This window comes from Panicum virgatum, chromosome 3K, assembly GCF_016808335.1.
Source record: "Panicum virgatum strain AP13 chromosome 3K, P.virgatum_v5, whole genome shotgun sequence".
NCBI lineage: Eukaryota > Viridiplantae > Streptophyta > Magnoliopsida > Poales > Poaceae > Panicum > Panicum virgatum.
Genome location: NC_053138.1, coordinates 62,490,792 through 62,508,266, shown reverse-complemented (window position 1 = coordinate 62,508,266; position 17,475 = coordinate 62,490,792). Strand labels below are relative to the sequence as shown.

Below are 17,475 nucleotides of genomic sequence, written 5' to 3'. Positions count from 1 at the left end.
GTCGGCCGGGTGCGGTACGCGCGGCCGGTGCCGCTCTGGGACCGCGCCACGGGCGAGCTGGCAAGCTTCGACACCGCCTTCTCCTTCTCCTTCTCGGCACCAAGCTCCAGGAGGTCCTGCTCGGCAACAAGCTCGTCCTCCTCTTCCCCGTCGCCAGCGCCCTGTCCGGCGGCGCGCCATCGCCCTGTCCAGCGGCAGACCAGCGCCCGGTCCGGCGGCGGCGGGCTGGACCTGCCTTCCCCGACTTACTGCAGATTAAATTGAGTTGCTGCTGTGCTCCTACTGCAGATTCTCGCTCTTCGGTTGGCCGCGACTCTGAACGTAGCTCTCCTACTGCTACAGATTCTCCCACTGCAGGTTCAGAGGTGAGGTCCAAGGTCCTTCTCTGCAGATTCCTTTTGTAATTCTTTTGCAGACTCCACCTATTGAGCAACAGCTAATATGTGCTAATAATACTTACTGCACAGGCATACAAATACAATTGTAATATGTGCTAATAGCACTATGTGCTTGGAGTTTTTCTTTCATGGTGCTCTGATTACAAATCTGAAAATTCACATACCAAATATACACAACCAAACATTGCCTAGAACAGTTGACCTCAGTTATGATCCTATTAATCAAATTAGTTCCAGTGAAGCTAGATTAATTTTGCAACTTATTTTTCTGTGGGTTATGTGCAGATGGACTCATTGCTCATGAGGTTGCTTGAAGATGACTCGTCATCGGATGAGGACTATGGGTTATTATCTCGCAGATGGCATTTATCCCTCATGGTCCACCTTTGTCAAGACAATTAGAAATCCAAGTAGTAACAAGACAGCACACTTTGCTAAGATTCAAGAAGCTGAGAAAAAGAGTGTTGAGAGAGCTTTTGGGGTGTTGCAGTCTCGGTTTGCAATCGTCCGACGACCTGCTCGATTTTGGGACCAGACGACCTTGTGGCGTATCATGACAGCATGTGTCATCATGCACAACATGATAATAGAGGATGAAAGGGGTCAACCTGAAGATTTTGTGTATGACCATGTGGGAACACCTGTGGAACCCAAACAAGATGAAGACCGAATCTACAATTTCTAGAAATGCATCGAAAGATCGAAGACCCCGTGGCACATAGCCAGCTTCGTGACGACCTTGTTGAGCATTTGTGGCAAATACATGGGCAATGAATCTTACTGTAGGGGATGAAATGATCTTTCTCATTTAAGTAACATTTCCTGTATAAATTATGTTTACTGTGTTGTAATTCTGAAGCTATGAACTTGTAATTCTCTGATCATATGAACTATGTTTACTGTATAAACTATGTTTACTGTGTTCATTGTATTTGTTTTGGGTGTCACTATGGCCTGAATATTCAGTCTGAACTGCATTCTGAACTTGCTCTTGGACTGCACACACACACACCATTTGAATGAAACAACAATATTGGAAATTCTGAATTCTTTTGCAAAAATGCAGTGCTATGCATTTGAATCATGTTGAGAGCAGACCTGTGCATTGGAAATTCAAAATATAGTTTAATTTCCTTTCAGCTCATGTATCTGTGGCTGGGCATGGTGTATGTCTCTGCATTAACTGAGCACACCATTTTTAGTGATGCTAGCTTTTGATCAAAAGATTTCAGCTCTTGGCTCTTGCAGAGAGAAAGAGCTGGTCAGTGGCTCACTGCTGTTAAATTCTTGCCACTTTGCCAGGTATTAAATCACAACCAAATAAGCTGAAACAAGTGACTGAATATTCAGTTGCAGCTTGGTCTACATCCACGAATTCTGAAAGGGTAGGCCTTGGCTAATCAAATGAATATTAAGTAAGTTACATATACCACGTTCCACAAGTGCTCCTTGACATGGAATTCGGCATATTTTAATCTGCAGTAAGTATACTTTATTTGCTAGACCCAAGCTGGTTGTTTACTAGTGACAGATCATCTTGTTGTTTACAGAAATTGTCTATCCTTCAGATCTTGACAGCAAAGCTATTACCCCTCCTTCCAAAACAGTGAGACACATTTTCTGAACCCGTTTTTCCAATGCTGAGTCCATTTCAGCATGATTTTCTGAAAACCAGTGTTAAGGAAGTTAATCAGTAACAGCAAGCATTCTGAATACTACAGAATTCAGAGACAAAAAAAAAACATTAGCTGGTTGCTGCTACTCTCAACTCTGAATGCAGAAAGAAGGCATGATGGCAATCATATGCCTATGTGCTCAACCTGAATACTGAATGGACAGCAAAGGCTACATCTTCCAGTACAAGCAAAGATACTTAAAGAAAACCACTTAGCCTGGATACTGAATGGCAACCTGATTTGAAATGGCATTCAGAGATGGCGTAGGTCATAGAGGTAACATTCAGTGAGCAAAAAATAACTTAAAAATGACTGAAACAATGAGCAAAAAATAACTAAAACATTCAGGCCATGTTCCATTCATCAGATTCAGGCCATGATTCGTCAGAATCTGATACTCTCATGACCATAATTCAGACCATAATTCAGTACAAGCAACATACTATCATGATTCAGTACCGCCGCCGGAACCTTCTGGAGTCCGGCAGCCACCTCCACAGGGGTGGCAGCTGGGGCGTCGTCGATGTGAAGAGGGGCATGGGATCCTTCACCGCCTCCAGCCGGGGTAATAAGGTGGCTTCTTTCAGCTCCATCCACTTCATCACGTCACTTATCAGGCGCACGCCACGTCGCCGCCTGCCAAAACCATCCTTTTCTGCCCCCTTGACACACTGATCGCAAATGTCAAGCTTCTGAAGAAAACGCCACTGAAACATGCCTCTCTTTCTCCCTGATAAGAAAATATTAATTAGGCTTTATGAGCTCAACTTTACTAGATTGCAAGACAACACTTTTACACAAGGTCACTCTCAAACTGAACAACGTAATTGCGCACACTACATTTGTGCAGATCAAGAAATTCTTATTCATTTGTGCTGCATATGCTCTCCTTTTTTCAGGCTATGCTTTCATCATTCAACAGACATGCCTACTAAAGCATAGCACCCAAGACAATGTAAATGTGTTGTACAACAATTTGAGCAGGTGTACATGCAGCTAGCTTAGCTAGTAGCTACCTTCTATAATCTCTAGCAATACAAGCATCCCTCGCAGCTATTAGCTCTCTGATGGCATCTCTAGTGATCAGCCTTGCTCTTGGTGATTCCTCCGTGCATCGCAATGCGACTCGGAACACTAACATCATGCACTCCTCTAAACTTCCATCATCCATGTTATTCTCATTGTGCTGAACCAGCATTGGATCAGCGGCTTGCATGACTCTCCCAGGGTAAGCTGCTGCAACATAGCTGCGGATGCTTTGGCCTCCCTGAAACAGAGGGTCGGTTGGCTGCTTCGCAGTGAACATCTCGAGGAGAATCCCGTAGCTGTAGACATCGCCTTCCGCCGAAATTTCACCACCCATTCCATACTCTGAAATATTAATGGGGTAAAGATCAACAAATGATATGACGTTATGTGATTTATGTGTTACTGAGAAAATGTAGAACAAATTCAGAGCCCCTAGTTACCTGGAGGAATGTATTGGAATGAGTTGCTGTTTGCTCCCTGAACAAAACGTGACAGGCCAAAGTCTCCTACATGGGCAACCATGTCGTTATCAAGAAGGACATTGCTCGGTTATCACAGTGGACAATTGGGACATGGCCATGGTGGTGGAGATAGTCAAGAGCCTCAGCAACGTCGAGGGCAATGCTCACTCTTTCACCCATGGTTAGCATCCGAGAGGAACTCTCACCATCCCAATGAATGGATGAAGCCATTTGTCCAGGTCTCTGTTAGGCATGAACTCATACACCAAAGCTTTAAAATCATTCCCACTGTGATCCATGGTTGAACAGGCTGTGATGACCTTTACTCGATTGCGGTGTCGGATACTTCTCAGTGCCTCACATTCAGCTAGGAAACTCCGCTCGGCACCATGCTGTAAGAGGTTCAGTACTTTTATTGCGACTTCCTGCCCTTCATTACCTAGTGTTCCTCTGTACACTGAGCCAAAGCTTCCAACACCAATGAGATTAGCCACAGAAAACCCATCAGTAGACCTGTGCAGTTCAGCATAGGACAATTTCCAGTGCTCCTCTATCAACTTTGGCGCATGAGATGTCTCACTCTCATTACTCTGCACAAGCTGCTGATTCAGTCGCTTTGCAAACGTCACAAACGTGCATGTGTGAGGATTAGGGCCAAGAAAGATCCTATGGTAATAATTGTGATAGAACCCCTAAATTAAAACTCAAAATTAAGCTAAATGGCCATCATTTGAACACATCAGGCACATTTGGCTTAACGGTTTAATTTGACAGTTCTTTCGGAACGGACCTTCTGACCGAAACAAACACTAGTAGTCTCACGCGAAGGTGAGCACAGGCAGTACAAACATATCGAGTACATATAAATACAACTACAATACAGAGTAGAGTACATTAAGTTCTACAAACCTGGTTTAATTACATAAATAATATACAAGAGCAACTTTATTTTAAAACAAAGTCCGATATAGGAAACCTGACGTCTATAATACATGAAACACAGTATCGAATCACACACTCAGCCAACGGGTGTGTGATTTGGTAACTAGCAAGGACTAAGCATCTGGTCCGGCCACCTCCCAACCATCCGCGTCAAGCTGGATGAACTTAGCACAACAAGGGCAGAAGTCTATCTCATCCTGACCTGAAATAGTTTGAGCCACAACCCTGAGTATACTAATACTTCGCAAGATTTACCCGACTATGGGTATACATAGCCCACTATCTAGACATGCACGGCTTTCTGGCTATGGGTTATTTTGCGGAGAAACAACTAAGAGTGAGTCCTTACTTTCAATATTTTAACTCAAGATTAGGAATGAGTACCTATTTTCTACGGTTTGCATTTCTACACCAATCAGTGTGGAAAAAATAATTGATTAGGTACAACCATATTGATCATTTCATTCCCTTCCATGTTCTTACTACGATGTGACTCGGAGATCAAGGTGCTCATGTCCGAGAGCGACTGACGGCGAATCGATCCGATTTAACCTTGCAAGGTGGACCTAAACAACACGGCACGCATATGCCCCGTCGGACTATACGAGCCAACCATTCCCCTCCCCGCCTCGAACTACAGGAAACAGCCCAATGACATATGGTCAGCCAAGCTCAACGTGAGACCACCAAAAGTAAACATATGCATCCCCATTTCTCCGCGACTACTCAACTACCCCAGGAGTTGGGTGCGGGTTCCAGTACTTTCGAAGCAAGGCAGTACTCGGCTTACCGGTTTCGACTACCTCCTACTCCCGGCATGCAGTTAGTACAATTCAACATGATCAGCAGGGCCAACAACGGTACGTTCCTCAATCGACACAGACAGGCTAAACAGTTCCCACCCGGTCTCCAAACCCTTTCCTTTCCTCCAAATTCTAATATTCCATAATCAAATCATAAAGACATCCTATATCTCTCGCGAGTAACAGGGAATTATTCGACTTCTACCGGATCCTATTTAGTATGGCAAAGCTATCGACTTACACATACTAGTATAAGATTCATGGGAACTTAGGGATCATGCAACTAGGGTTTCAATCAATTCCTAAAAACGTAATGCACAAGTAATACATATATACTGTTTCATAATTTAAATTATTGGGTTATGCACCGGGGCTTGCCTGCGGGCTGCTGCTCAGTGCTAGTGTCCACTGGGCCTTGGGCCGGGTCGTCACGAAACTCCGCAAGGCTTGCTCCGTCTGCTCCTGCGGCTCCGCGATCACCTCGTATACGACTTCCTCGGTCGCGGATTCTATATGTATGCATATGAGACAATGAGTAAATGCCAACATGACTTTGCAATTAAAAGATAAACATTAAACAAATTAGCAATTTACATAAAATGACGCAGGTATGGTGATAATTAACTTAAACCCTAAGTGCTAAGAACAATTAGATGACCTAAGTATCGAATTAGAGTATAAAACATAATCTAAACAGTGGAGACACTTTTAACATATTTCTCATAATCCTTACAGAATTTACATGTAACATTACTTATCCCTATTTAAACACACTAGTTAAGTACCTACTATAATCATGTACTAAACTATGTATTATGAACATGAAAATTTTACAGTGAAACACTCATAATTAAAGTACACTACTGTAAAATTTTCATAATTTCTGGATGAATAGATTTATAGAAACTAATTAAGCAAGACTAAACACAATTTAAATTTTTGCAGGGGTAAAAAGGTTATTTTTCCAGCACGGATATTTTTCCCACATAGATCTTACTCTAACAAATCTAACAAAATTTATTTCATATTTTTCACATTTTTCCTTGATTTAATATGGATTTTACAAATTACACCGAAATTAAACAACAAAATAAAAGAAACCCCCCACTAAATCCCCCTGACCAGCGGGCCCCACTGGTCAGTGGGAGGGGCGGCCTGCTCTGCCCGGCCGCGCACACCGCGGCGTGTGGCGGCGTGCCAGGCGCAGGGCCGAGGGGCCCGCAGCGGCGGAGGCCGGCAGCGGCCCGCGCGGCGGCGCGGCAGCAGCGGCTCGGTGGGGTCCGCACGTGTGCGCGGCCCTAGGCAACGGCGAGGGTCAGCGACGGCGGCGCCCTAGCGGCTGCGCTAAACAGGGGAGGAGAGGCCCACGGCGGCGGCGGCGGCCGGTGGCGAGCAGCGCGGCGGCGGGGCCTCTGGCTCGTGCGCCTGGGCCCGTGGCGCCGGCGCGGTGCGGGGGTGGGGCAGGGCGGTGGTGGCGACGCGGCTGCGCGACGGCGGCGGCGCCAGAGCAGGGGAGCGGCGGCGGCACGGCCGCGTTCTGACCGAAGCGGAGCCAGGCGGCGGCGGCGTGGAGCGAGGCGAGCACCAGCGAGAGCAGGCGGCTTCGGTGCGCGCGCTAGCGTGGCGCGGGGTGACGCGAGCGCTTCTCGCGGCGTACGGCGGCGGCATGGCGTGGAACGAGCGCGGAAACCTCGTGAACGTGCGGGAACACGGAGAGCATGAGCATCAATACCTCACCTAGAGTCGATTTGAGCTGATGGGCGAAGAAAACGGGGACCGGAGGTGGGAGTTCGACGTTGAGGTGGAGCTCGGGCGACTTTAATGGCTGACGGTCGGAAAATCTCCGATTCCCGGCGAGATAGGGCTTGGGGCTAGGTTTGGAGGGGTTGGGAAGGAAGCTAGGGAGGTGAGGGAGCTACGGGTGCGATGGATTTGAAATCCATGGGGAGAGACTCGCGAAATCGGCCGGCGAACGCGAGCAGCTTCAAGCGCCGTTCATGGCGAACCGAGGGAGGAGAAGAAGAGGAAGACGAGGCGCAGAAGGAAGTGAGGCAGGTGGCGAGCTCGGGAAGGCGGCGTGGTCGACTTGGCGACGTCGCCGGCCGGGAAAACGGGGAAGGCTCCCCGACGGACAGCGCATGGCGGTGGGGAGCTTCGGGAGGCGTCGGCCTCCATACCGCGCACTGTGCGGCACAGGGAGAAGAGAGAGTGAGAGATTGACAGGTGGGGGCCACGTGTAAGGTTCAAATTTGGCTAAAATTCATTAAACTTTGGTGAATTCGTATTCTTATTTGAATTTTAAAAATCGGATTGTTACAATAATCAGGATCAGTACAGTTTTTGATTTGTATAACCTCTTACCAGAGTTATCAGTAACAGAACATTTCGGCAGCTGCAACTCCGAAACACCACCACAAACTCTGTTCCCAGCAGCAAAGAAGTTTCTTGAATCATTGAATACTCCTATTGCCGGCACTGGTCCGTCAAACTGGTTGTAGGACAGGTTCAGGTAACGCAAGTACTGCAATGTTGATAAGAAATCAGGCACTGAACCGGACAAGTTATTCTGTGACATGTCCAAGTATTCAAGCCCTTTTAGTGAGCTGAGTGATTGGGGGATCATACCAACAAGCTGGTTTCCCTGCAGAAATAAGTACTCCATCGCTTGGCATTGCGAGAGCGCCTGTGGTATCTCTCCTGAGAGCCTATTGTTCGACAAGTCCAAAATCCCAAGGCTGGTCAATCTACCTACTTCTGAAGGTATTGGACCTGAGAAGATGTTGTGAGACAGGTTAAGGAACAGGGTTAGAGAGGAGAGACTGAGAACCTGTTTTGGTATCATGCCAGTAAACTGATTGTACGACAAGTCTAGAATCACAATATTTCTCATAGTTCCAAAGCTCTCGGGTATGCTTTCATGCAATTCGTTCTGTGACAGATCCAGGAAAGCAAGCTGAGTAAGGTTTGCAACAAGCATAGGTGGGATCTCACTAGATAAGTTATTGCCAGAGACATCTAGCCCAGTCATGTTGCGAAGACCACCAATGGTGTCTGAAATGGTACCAGTCAAGGCATTGTCAGCAAGCGCAAGAACACGAAGGTTACTCAATTTACCAATCTCTTGGGGAATCAAACCACTTATCCTGTTTCCATTCATTAAGATTTGTTGTATGCCAATGGTGAGGTTGAGAAGAGAAGGGGGAAGCACACCTTGAAACCTGTTACTAGAAAGACTCAGCCCAAACAGCCTACTGCAATTCCCTAGTGCTTGTATCACAGGCCAGTCCCTGTCCCATTTGTCCTCAAGCTGGTTAGACTCCAGGTTCAGCGCCTTGAGATCCTTCAGCCTACCAATGTCAGGTGGCACACTACCCTGCAGTCTGTTAATGTCCAACTACCTTTTATGTCCAACTAAGAAACTTGTATCCAAACGTGCCCCGCTGTCTTTTATGTCCAACTGATAGCCTGATACAATACCATGTGACCGAACTTACGCAGAAAAATTCCTGGAAAGGAATCGTCGCAAACACTTCTGATGGGGCATAATAATCTTTTTTTAAATAAAGGGCATAATAATCTTCACTTGCAAACAACCAAACACCCCGGACCATGTGCGCGCACGTGTTTCTCAAATCGAGCATTTCAGCGCCTGATTGTTGTCAGATTCAGGCCTGCATTTTCTTCAGTGAACGGCAAAGGTTCTGGGTGTTGGGTTGATCATGTCGGCAGTGATGTCAGCGTTAAAATAAAAATCTGCTGACTAATAATTGCTGTTAGTATACAAGTTCTAATTGAATTTGGGCTCTTGATTATAGGGCTCTAGAAACCCCTATATGGTGTTGTCCCCCTGTGGTGTTGTGCATATATATAGGGCTAAGGCATCCCAAACAAAGGTGATTGAAAAGCTAAGCAAAAATAGACTACCTTAGCCCAAACTGCCCAATCTCAGCTATCACACAGAAACCACAGGAAGGGCTCACCTCCAACAAAACAAGCCCTAGATGCAAGAACAAAAGAAGAACAAAGGCAGGGTGCTCAAGTAAATCAAGGTATGTCCATAATTCCATCTCTATTTGTGGTTCTCTCTTGGGCTAGATGATCCTGCACATCTAACAATGGCACCAGAGCCATCTAGTCCTAAGTTTGAACCCAAGTTCATACCAAAAGGCCCCTGTTCATGTGTTCATGTTGTGAAATTCATGATCTTGCCTCTGTTAATATGAAGATCACGCCCAAAAAATTATGTTAAACTATACTAGAGTTTGAATTAAGTATGCAGAAGGAGGGGAATTGAATCAATTAAGTACTAATCCTAAGAAATTCCCCAAGATCCCAAAAACCCAAAACCCTAGCTACAGGAAAAAATCACCAAAATTTTCCCCAATCCTAAAAACCCTAACCACAGACCTAAAGAAGGGGTGTGGTGGGCTTACCTGAGGGCCACCGTGGCTGGCAACGACTACCGTGCTGCCACGGACGCCACCCTGATGGCGAGCGCACGCCTGGGACTTGGTCCTGAGTGGCCTCGCGACCCACCGCATAGGTTCGGCCCTTTCCATGTGCGCCTGCTGTCGCCGAGGTAGTCGTCGCCGTGCCGAAGCTCGCCATCACCGCCGTGGATCTTGGACAAATCCCTCGCGCGCGACCGGCGGGTGCTTAGGGCACCGACGAGCGATGCTCGACGGAGCTGCGTGCTGGCCATGGCCGCACGCAGCTCCGGCGAGCAAAGCTCGGCGGCGCCACTGCTCCCCCTCAGCGCCGGCGGTTGTTTCGCGCCGCTGTCGCTTGCTCGCCCGCCGCCGCTGTCGGGAGAGAAGAGAGAGAAAGGGGAGAAGCAAATGAAAATTAGGGTTCGTGGAGGGCCGGCCGGCCGGCGGTTTTGATCCGCTCGGCCGATCGGGCATGCTGCGAGCCGTTGGATGGCATCCAACGGCTCGCGATGGCTGGCCGCTCCACGGGCCTAGCAGGCCGGCGCGGGAGCGCCTCCTCCCCGGCCCAGGCCCAGGTTTTTGGGCCTGGAGCCGAGGCGGGAATGCGGTTCGGCCAAATGGGCCAGGTCGGAATCGGCCCAGCTCGGAAAAGGGGCTTTGGGGCGAATTTCTTTGATGTTTTTTCCTAAAAATTATGAAATAAGTATTGGGCTGCATAGTGATGGGCCAAATGAATTGATGGGCTAGGATAATGTTGTTTTTAGATTATAAATATTGTTTCACTTTTAAATATTATGATTATGATTGTTATTTTATGTTTAAAGTTTAAAGATCTTTTATCATGTCTTAGTAAATAATGACAAGAATAATAAATGCATTTATTATGTGATGAAATTTCCTTACTTTTTGGAATTAATTATTATTCTTATGCTCAACATTAATGTAATAATATCATACAATATTAATTTTGTTTTTGAATATTATTTTATGAAATTGTTTTAATGAAGTTATGAGCTTTTTGCCCATAAGAATATTAGGGTCATAGACTAATATGATTCATGATTTAAGATTAAATATTATTATTTTGGGCAATAAAATTAGGGTTTTTGACCCATGTATTCTTATTCTCCATAATAAGAAATTATGTCCATTTTATTTATGTCGTGGGATTTCTAGGGGACCCACTGCCGGGTGGCGGAGCGCACCCGCCTATTCCCAGAGAGGGAGTACTCGGGAAGGTACTAGGCGATTGGGCTGATCTTGCTCTGAGACAAGCACACAAGAACACACGATCTAGAGTGGTTCGGGCCGCCGGAGCGTAATACCCTACATCCACTGGGTGAGGTATTGATCTTGGTTGTGTATGAATCTATCCTCTGCCGGGCCTTGGCTTTTACCTAGCCTGAGTTTTTCTTCTAACGGGCACCCCCTTTTATAGACCAAGGGGTGCGGATACATAGGACGTTGGGGCCCCGACAAGTGGGCCCAACGTGACTGTGTGGCATACTGCGCAGAGTATTTAAATGGCTACAGTGGTTACAAATCTTTCCTCCGATATGCTTCCATGCCCCGCTGACCCTCTGACGAAGGGTGGTCTTCTCTTGTCCGTCAGCAAGGTGCCCGTTGGGGGAACGTAGCTTGCGGCGTGACCTGTTGAGGCTATTATGTAGGCGTCATAATGAGTGAAGCCGAGCCGTCGTATCCATATGTTGTGGCAGACTGACAGGCGTGGCGTGGGTGGCGCCAGCAGCCCCACTATGCATCTTGGTAATACGCGAGCAATAGTGCCCCCTGGTCAAAGAATCGCCTCGGCTTCTATTACATCAATGCGGACGTCCTCCTACCGCAATGAACACAGCGGTAGGTGAACCTTAATATGGAGACCAAGCGGCTTTATATACGTGTCTGTGCTTGCAGACACGTGGCGGCTCCGGACCACCCCGAGGCGGAGTGTCGATTCCTTCCCTTGGCGAGGGGTCCGGTTACTATACCGGGGGTCCGAGACCCCAAAAGGGGGGTCCGGGATTCCGCGGGGATCCGGACCTTCACGGAAGGTCCGGAGCCTCCGGCTGTTCGGGCTGAGCGCCTGCTTCTTCCGGAACACGTGGTGCTCTCGGACCTTTCCCAACCAGAGGACGGGTCCGGGACCGTTGTCGGGTGAACAAGGCTTCCGGACCGCAGGGGTTCGGCTGCTGGACGTAGTTAAGGATAACTACAAAGCTCTTCTTGCCTAGACACAGCAAGAGGGGGTACCCCAGTCCTGGGGTACCGACAATTTATAATAAATAGCCCAAAATAAAGTAATTAATGTTTGTTGCCCAAAATGATGTATTATTTGAATAATGCTTTTTATGATAAATGAGTTTGTTAAATTTAATGTTAATAATTGTTTTATTCCTAAGAAAAATAAGTGGCCTCTTATGGTTAATCATATGTCAAGATTATGATCAAATCAATAGAAAATTTATTTCTGAACTAAAGTATTGGGCTTAAGTATAACTAATGTTAACTTTTCATGGTTATATACCAACCAAAGTTGTGTATAATGGAGTGTCAATTTAATGCCATTAATAATGAATTTATGTCCTTAAGCCATGCATATTTAATTAGGTTATTTTCATTAAACATGTCTCAAATTATATTAAGGTGGCTTGTATTTATCATTCTGGCCAAAGCTGATTGATAAATACTTGTTCACAAAATTTTATTGTTCTTATCCATTTCTGGCCAAAGCTGATATGGACTAGATCAATAAAAGAAGTACATAGAGACATGTAATTTTAATTAAGTATGGCTTATATTTGTCATTCTGGCCAAAGCTGATTGATGAATATCTGACCACAAAATTTTGCTGCTCTTGTCCATTTCTGGCCAAAGCTGATGTGGACTAGATCAGTAAAAGAAGATTAAAGTCAAATAAAGTGTGACTTGTATTTGTTATTCTGGCTAAAGCTGATTGATAAATACTTGTTCACAGAATTTTATTGTTCCTGTCTACTTCTAGCCAAAGCTGATGTGGATTAGATCAATAAAAGAAGTTAATGATCTAGGAAAATCTTAATGCATGAATGGCTTATGGATCTTTTCTTATATAAGGCCACAAGAATAATTGATGTATTATTGAGGAATTATGCTAAAGGCAAAAGGTTTAAATAACCATAAGTGAATATTAGCAACAAATGTTCACGCTTCCGCAACTAAGTCCCTCTGATTAAAGAATTCTTGAGACTTGATAAGTTTTATAATTATATTTGTAACTTATGGCTATATTATGACCAAAGCTGTTTATAGCCATGTGTCATTATTTAATTCCCAAATCAATTAAGTTTCCAAGTCTCAAGCATGATCAAAGTTGATTATATTGATATAACATTCCTTGAGTATTAATATTTGCATAAGAAATTTTTATGTCTATTATAATAATATGAAGAATTATTAATGTTTAATTTAATGTTAAGATCTACTTTATTTCTGCCCAAAGGTGATGCAAAGTAGAATGATTAAGTTTTGTCAAATTTATCAATTAAAGTATCCCTATTGATAATGTTTTGAATTTAGCCATAATTTTCTTGGATGTTTTAAGTACCCTCAATAAAAAATAGACTAAGTGCATAAGCATGCATTGCTCATGAGGTCATTAATTATGATTGCGTGGACAAACGCAATAAGCTCCCATTAGAGAAGTTTTAATGATTAAGGTATTGAACAACAATCAATATCTAATGGGAGCAATCTAAAGAAATCTATCTTATGATCAATGCCAGTAAAGATTTGGGGGAGTAAATCCCTTGGTACAATTATGTTGTAATTTCTCTGGCAATAATGGAGAAGTAATTCTCAAAGCCTAAAGATCATAAGAATAAAATATAAAGGGTCATTGGAACTTTTTGAGTTCATCTTATTATGGTGTCAATCATAAAATATTATGATTGAAGCACAAATGAATTTTCTGCTCATAAGCTATTACCAGTATGATGAAAATATGGCCTCATGAATATGAAAGTTTTGAAGATGAAGTCCTTAAGTATTAAAAGAGAATCTGAGGTTAATTGGAATTTATCCTAAGGTTTCATCCTCCATTCCAATAATGAAACAGTTGTTTTGAAGTTCTATCGAAATGTGACACTATCGCTTAGTTCACATTTCGAGGGGGAGAGTTGAACTTCCCACTAAGAATAAAAGAAGAAAATACTTTATCTGGTATGCCTATATTTTATTTTTTTAAGTAATTTCTTTACATAATTACATTATGAAAGATATTAAAATTTAATATACTTATGTATATGTGGGGATTTTGTATTTAGTATCTTGATTTTGTTACTTAGCTTCCATTGTGTTTTAGAAGGAATATAGTTACTAATATTGTTTAAAGTATTTCACTGAATCAAAAAGTTTTAGTCAATGATATTAAGGGTTATTAAGAATAAGTGTTTATTTTAAGAAAAAAAAGTGATTAAAGTATAATTAGACCTATCTTTTAATGCTAATGGCCTGAGTTAGTCATCTTTTAATAATAAAGCCTCACATAATTGCCTCCTAAAATATAAGTTTTAAGAATCTCTTCCATCTAATGGAATGAAAGTTTGTAAGTTTCTAATACTTATGTTAAGTTTCTTCTAATGGAGACAATGCCTAAATATTACTATGAAATGGAATAATGAAAAATACAATTTTATGTTCATTAGATAAGGTTCATGTAAAATAAAGAATTGATTATTATGATAAATATATTAAAGAAAAGAAATGCTTATTACTGCACATTACTTTGAGGGTATAAGCATTTAGAATGATGAAATAAAGCTCAATAAGAAATTTTGGATTAGTCAACGTCTTGCTCACAACAAGCAATAGGGATATTGTATATTATAAGGAATGAGTTTTATCCTCAGGGAATTAAGTTTATTCTTGGTGATGTTCCTTACATTATTTGAGTATTAAGATTCACCAAGATTGGTCCAGAAAATGGGAGTATTAAGTATTATCCCCAAAACTATATTTACTCCCATTAAGGGCAATAAGTTCTCTTATGTTGTGGCAGACATAAGTGATGGATATACCTAAGTTATGATATGCCCTTAAATTTTAAAGACCGGGATATCTGGCAAACATAAGTCTAGGACTGGACCCCTAGAAAATTGTTTTGAATGCACTGCCTGTTGGCATAAGTGCTAAAGAAGTTTTGTGCTATAAGTATAGCACTAAGGGATTACATGCTCACTTTTAAGAAAGTCTGGTAACCACCAAGTTATGGGGTATTCAGACAATAATGTTTCTTAGTAAAGGTGCATTAATGTCCACAAAAATTGCACCCTTATAGGGGGAACCATATTGTGGAATGGCTTCACCCAACTTAGAACATCATTAAAGATGTAGATTATTTTGTGGCATGTTTAATCCCAAAAGCTGATATATGGATTTTTGTCCCTAATCCATATTATTTTGAGAAAATCCCAATATTTTCTTAGATATGGATTTATGTCCCTAATCCATATTTTGAAGAGTAAAGTATTTCTTTTAAGAAAATTATCCCGAAACTCATTATGCAAAGAGTGCAGTTCCATTCGAGTAACATGTCAAAAGGTATTGCCAGACCCAGGACATTGTGAAAGATTGATTCCAGAATATTCCAGAATCAAACATTATATATTTCAAGGCCTTAATGATGTATTAAGATTTTAAGTTTTAGTGCTCAACAATTAAATATTAAAGACATAAGTGTTGAGCAATTTGTGAGACTAATGTTGATGCTCAGTATCTAAGTGTTAAAGTGCTGAGTATCATAGTCTAAGAGGCTTGGTTTTACAAAATTGCCGGCATAAAGATTAAATGGCAGCCTATTATTCAGGGATAAATTATGATTCTGGAATATGTTTGATTTTTAATTTTGAAGTACGCACATAAAGTTCATAAGAATATATATGTATATGAAAAATAAAATGCACTCTGGGACTAATTGTAGCACCGTCTTCCCATAAGCCTAAGAGGAATCATTTTGATTTTGAACGGGAGCCATGGTTACTTAGTCCTGTGGTACTTAATTGACTGCAGTGATTGATTGGTCTGGTGTACCGTCTTTTGAGAAATGAGTCCATAAGTTTTGTATAACGATAAAGAATAAGTTTTGGAGTTCCTAAGTTAAAGAAGTTCATTTGATATAAGGTGGCATGCTATAGTAACTGGGTTCAATGGTATGTATAATTGACCATTGTAATCTTTTTATCTTGGTATGTCATTTTGTTGAAAAGTGAACTTATAAGTTTAAGCCTTATGATCAAGGGGGAGAATGTTGGGTTGATCATGTCGGCAGTGATGTCAGTGTTAAGATAAAAATCTGCTGACTAATAATTGCTGTTAGTATACAAGTTCTAATTGAATTTGGACTCTTGATTGGAGGGCTCTAGAAACCCCTATATGGTGTTGTCCCCCTGTGGTGCTGTCCATATATATAGGGCTGAGGCATCCCAAATAAAGGTGATTGAAAAGCTAAGCAAAAATAGACTACCTTAGCCCAAGCTGTCCAATCTCAGCTATCACACAGAAACCACAGGAAGGGCTCACCTCCAACAAAACAAGCCCTAGATGCAAGAACAAAAGAAGAACAAAGGCAGGGTGCTCAAGTAAATCAAGGTATGTCCATAATTCCATCTCTATTTGTGGTTCTCTCTTAGACTAGATGATCCTGCACATTTAACACTGGGGTTACTATGTCAGGGACAGGGAGGGGGCACTCACCGGGAAGTGGGTGCAGGTTGCCGGGACTGAAAGGAGGTGGACCCGCAACACCGGCGCCACGTTCAAAGAGAAAACCCGCGTGGCCGAAGGACCACAGTGGCTGGCCCCTCGCCGCCGCCGCGGCCTTCGTCCACGGCGAAGAGGCCGCGGAGCGGGGAGGCTCCTCCCCCGCATCAAAAGAGCGACACCAAAATTCGAAAATGGCGCACGAACCGAGCAAGTTGTTGGGGTCCTCATCTCGCCGCGGAGGAGGAGGCGGTCGCCGTCCGGCAAGCGGCGGCGGCCTCCGCCGTGGCGAGACCAGGTGGTTTCGCTCGCCATCGGAGGACTCGGAGAAAAACTCGGCAGGGAGTTCAATGAGAAATGACTTGGGCCTTCCACAGCCATTGGATCGCTATCCAAACCAGGGGTCCACAAGAGCCGTTGGATCCAGCCTTCGCGGCCCCGATGGAGTCCGAGCACAATGGGATGGATGGTGCATTTGTGCAGAACACCCCCTTAACTAACGGCAGAGATCACGTCAAAATATTCTTATTAGAATAATCCGTCCCCGTGCAAAATAAAAGGACGTGGGGGACCGTTCTGTAAAAGCGGCTCGGCCGCCTGCAACCGCTTTTGTTTTGTACCCCGAAAGAAAAGAAATTTGCCACCAAGTACAATCCAAAAGGCCGGTGTTGGAGCTCAGGGCCTGTTTGGTTCTAGGGATTTTTTTTAAGTCCATGGAACTTTTTAGTATTTAGAAGTATTAAATAAATATTAATTATAAAACTAACTACAGAACCCAGGGGCTAAACTGCGAGACGAATCTAATGAAGTATATTAATCTATGATTAGCAGATGATTATTGTAGCATCACTGTAGCAAATTATGAATTAATTAGTCTCATTAGATTCGTCTATTGAATTAGCACTCAACTGTAAAAAAATATTTATAAACATATTTTATTTAATACTATAAAATAATAAGATTTTTTTTTGATGTGATAGAGACTTATGAAAAAAAAA

At 43.4% G+C, this 17,475-nt stretch overlaps 1 protein-coding gene across 1 annotated transcript; it reads right to left on the bottom strand.

Moving 5' to 3' along the window:
* Window positions 1-4,005: 4,005 nt before the first annotated feature.
* Window positions 4,006-9,764, bottom strand: LOC120700168 (receptor kinase-like protein Xa21). Its single transcript, XM_039984382.1, has 2 exons — window positions 7,671-9,764; window positions 4,006-4,178 (listed from the first exon to the last, which is right to left on the bottom strand). The coding sequence occupies exons 1-2, from the start codon at window positions 8,464-8,466 to the stop codon at window positions 4,150-4,152; spliced, it is 825 nt and encodes a 274-aa protein (XP_039840316.1). The 5' UTR covers window positions 8,467-9,764; the 3' UTR covers window positions 4,006-4,149.
* Between the last annotated feature and the right edge of the window lie 7,711 nt (window positions 9,765-17,475).

Excerpts from the sequence above, each read along its gene's own strand:
- LOC120700168 (XM_039984382.1), bottom strand. The coding sequence starts at position 8,466 with ATGAATGGAAACAGGATAAGTGGTTTGATTCCCCAAGAGATTGGTAAA. Across the intron at positions 4,179-7,670 it reads TTCTGTTACTGATAACTCTG|CGACTGAATCAGCAGCTTGT; the intron begins GTAAGAGGTTAT and ends ACGTTTGCAAAG.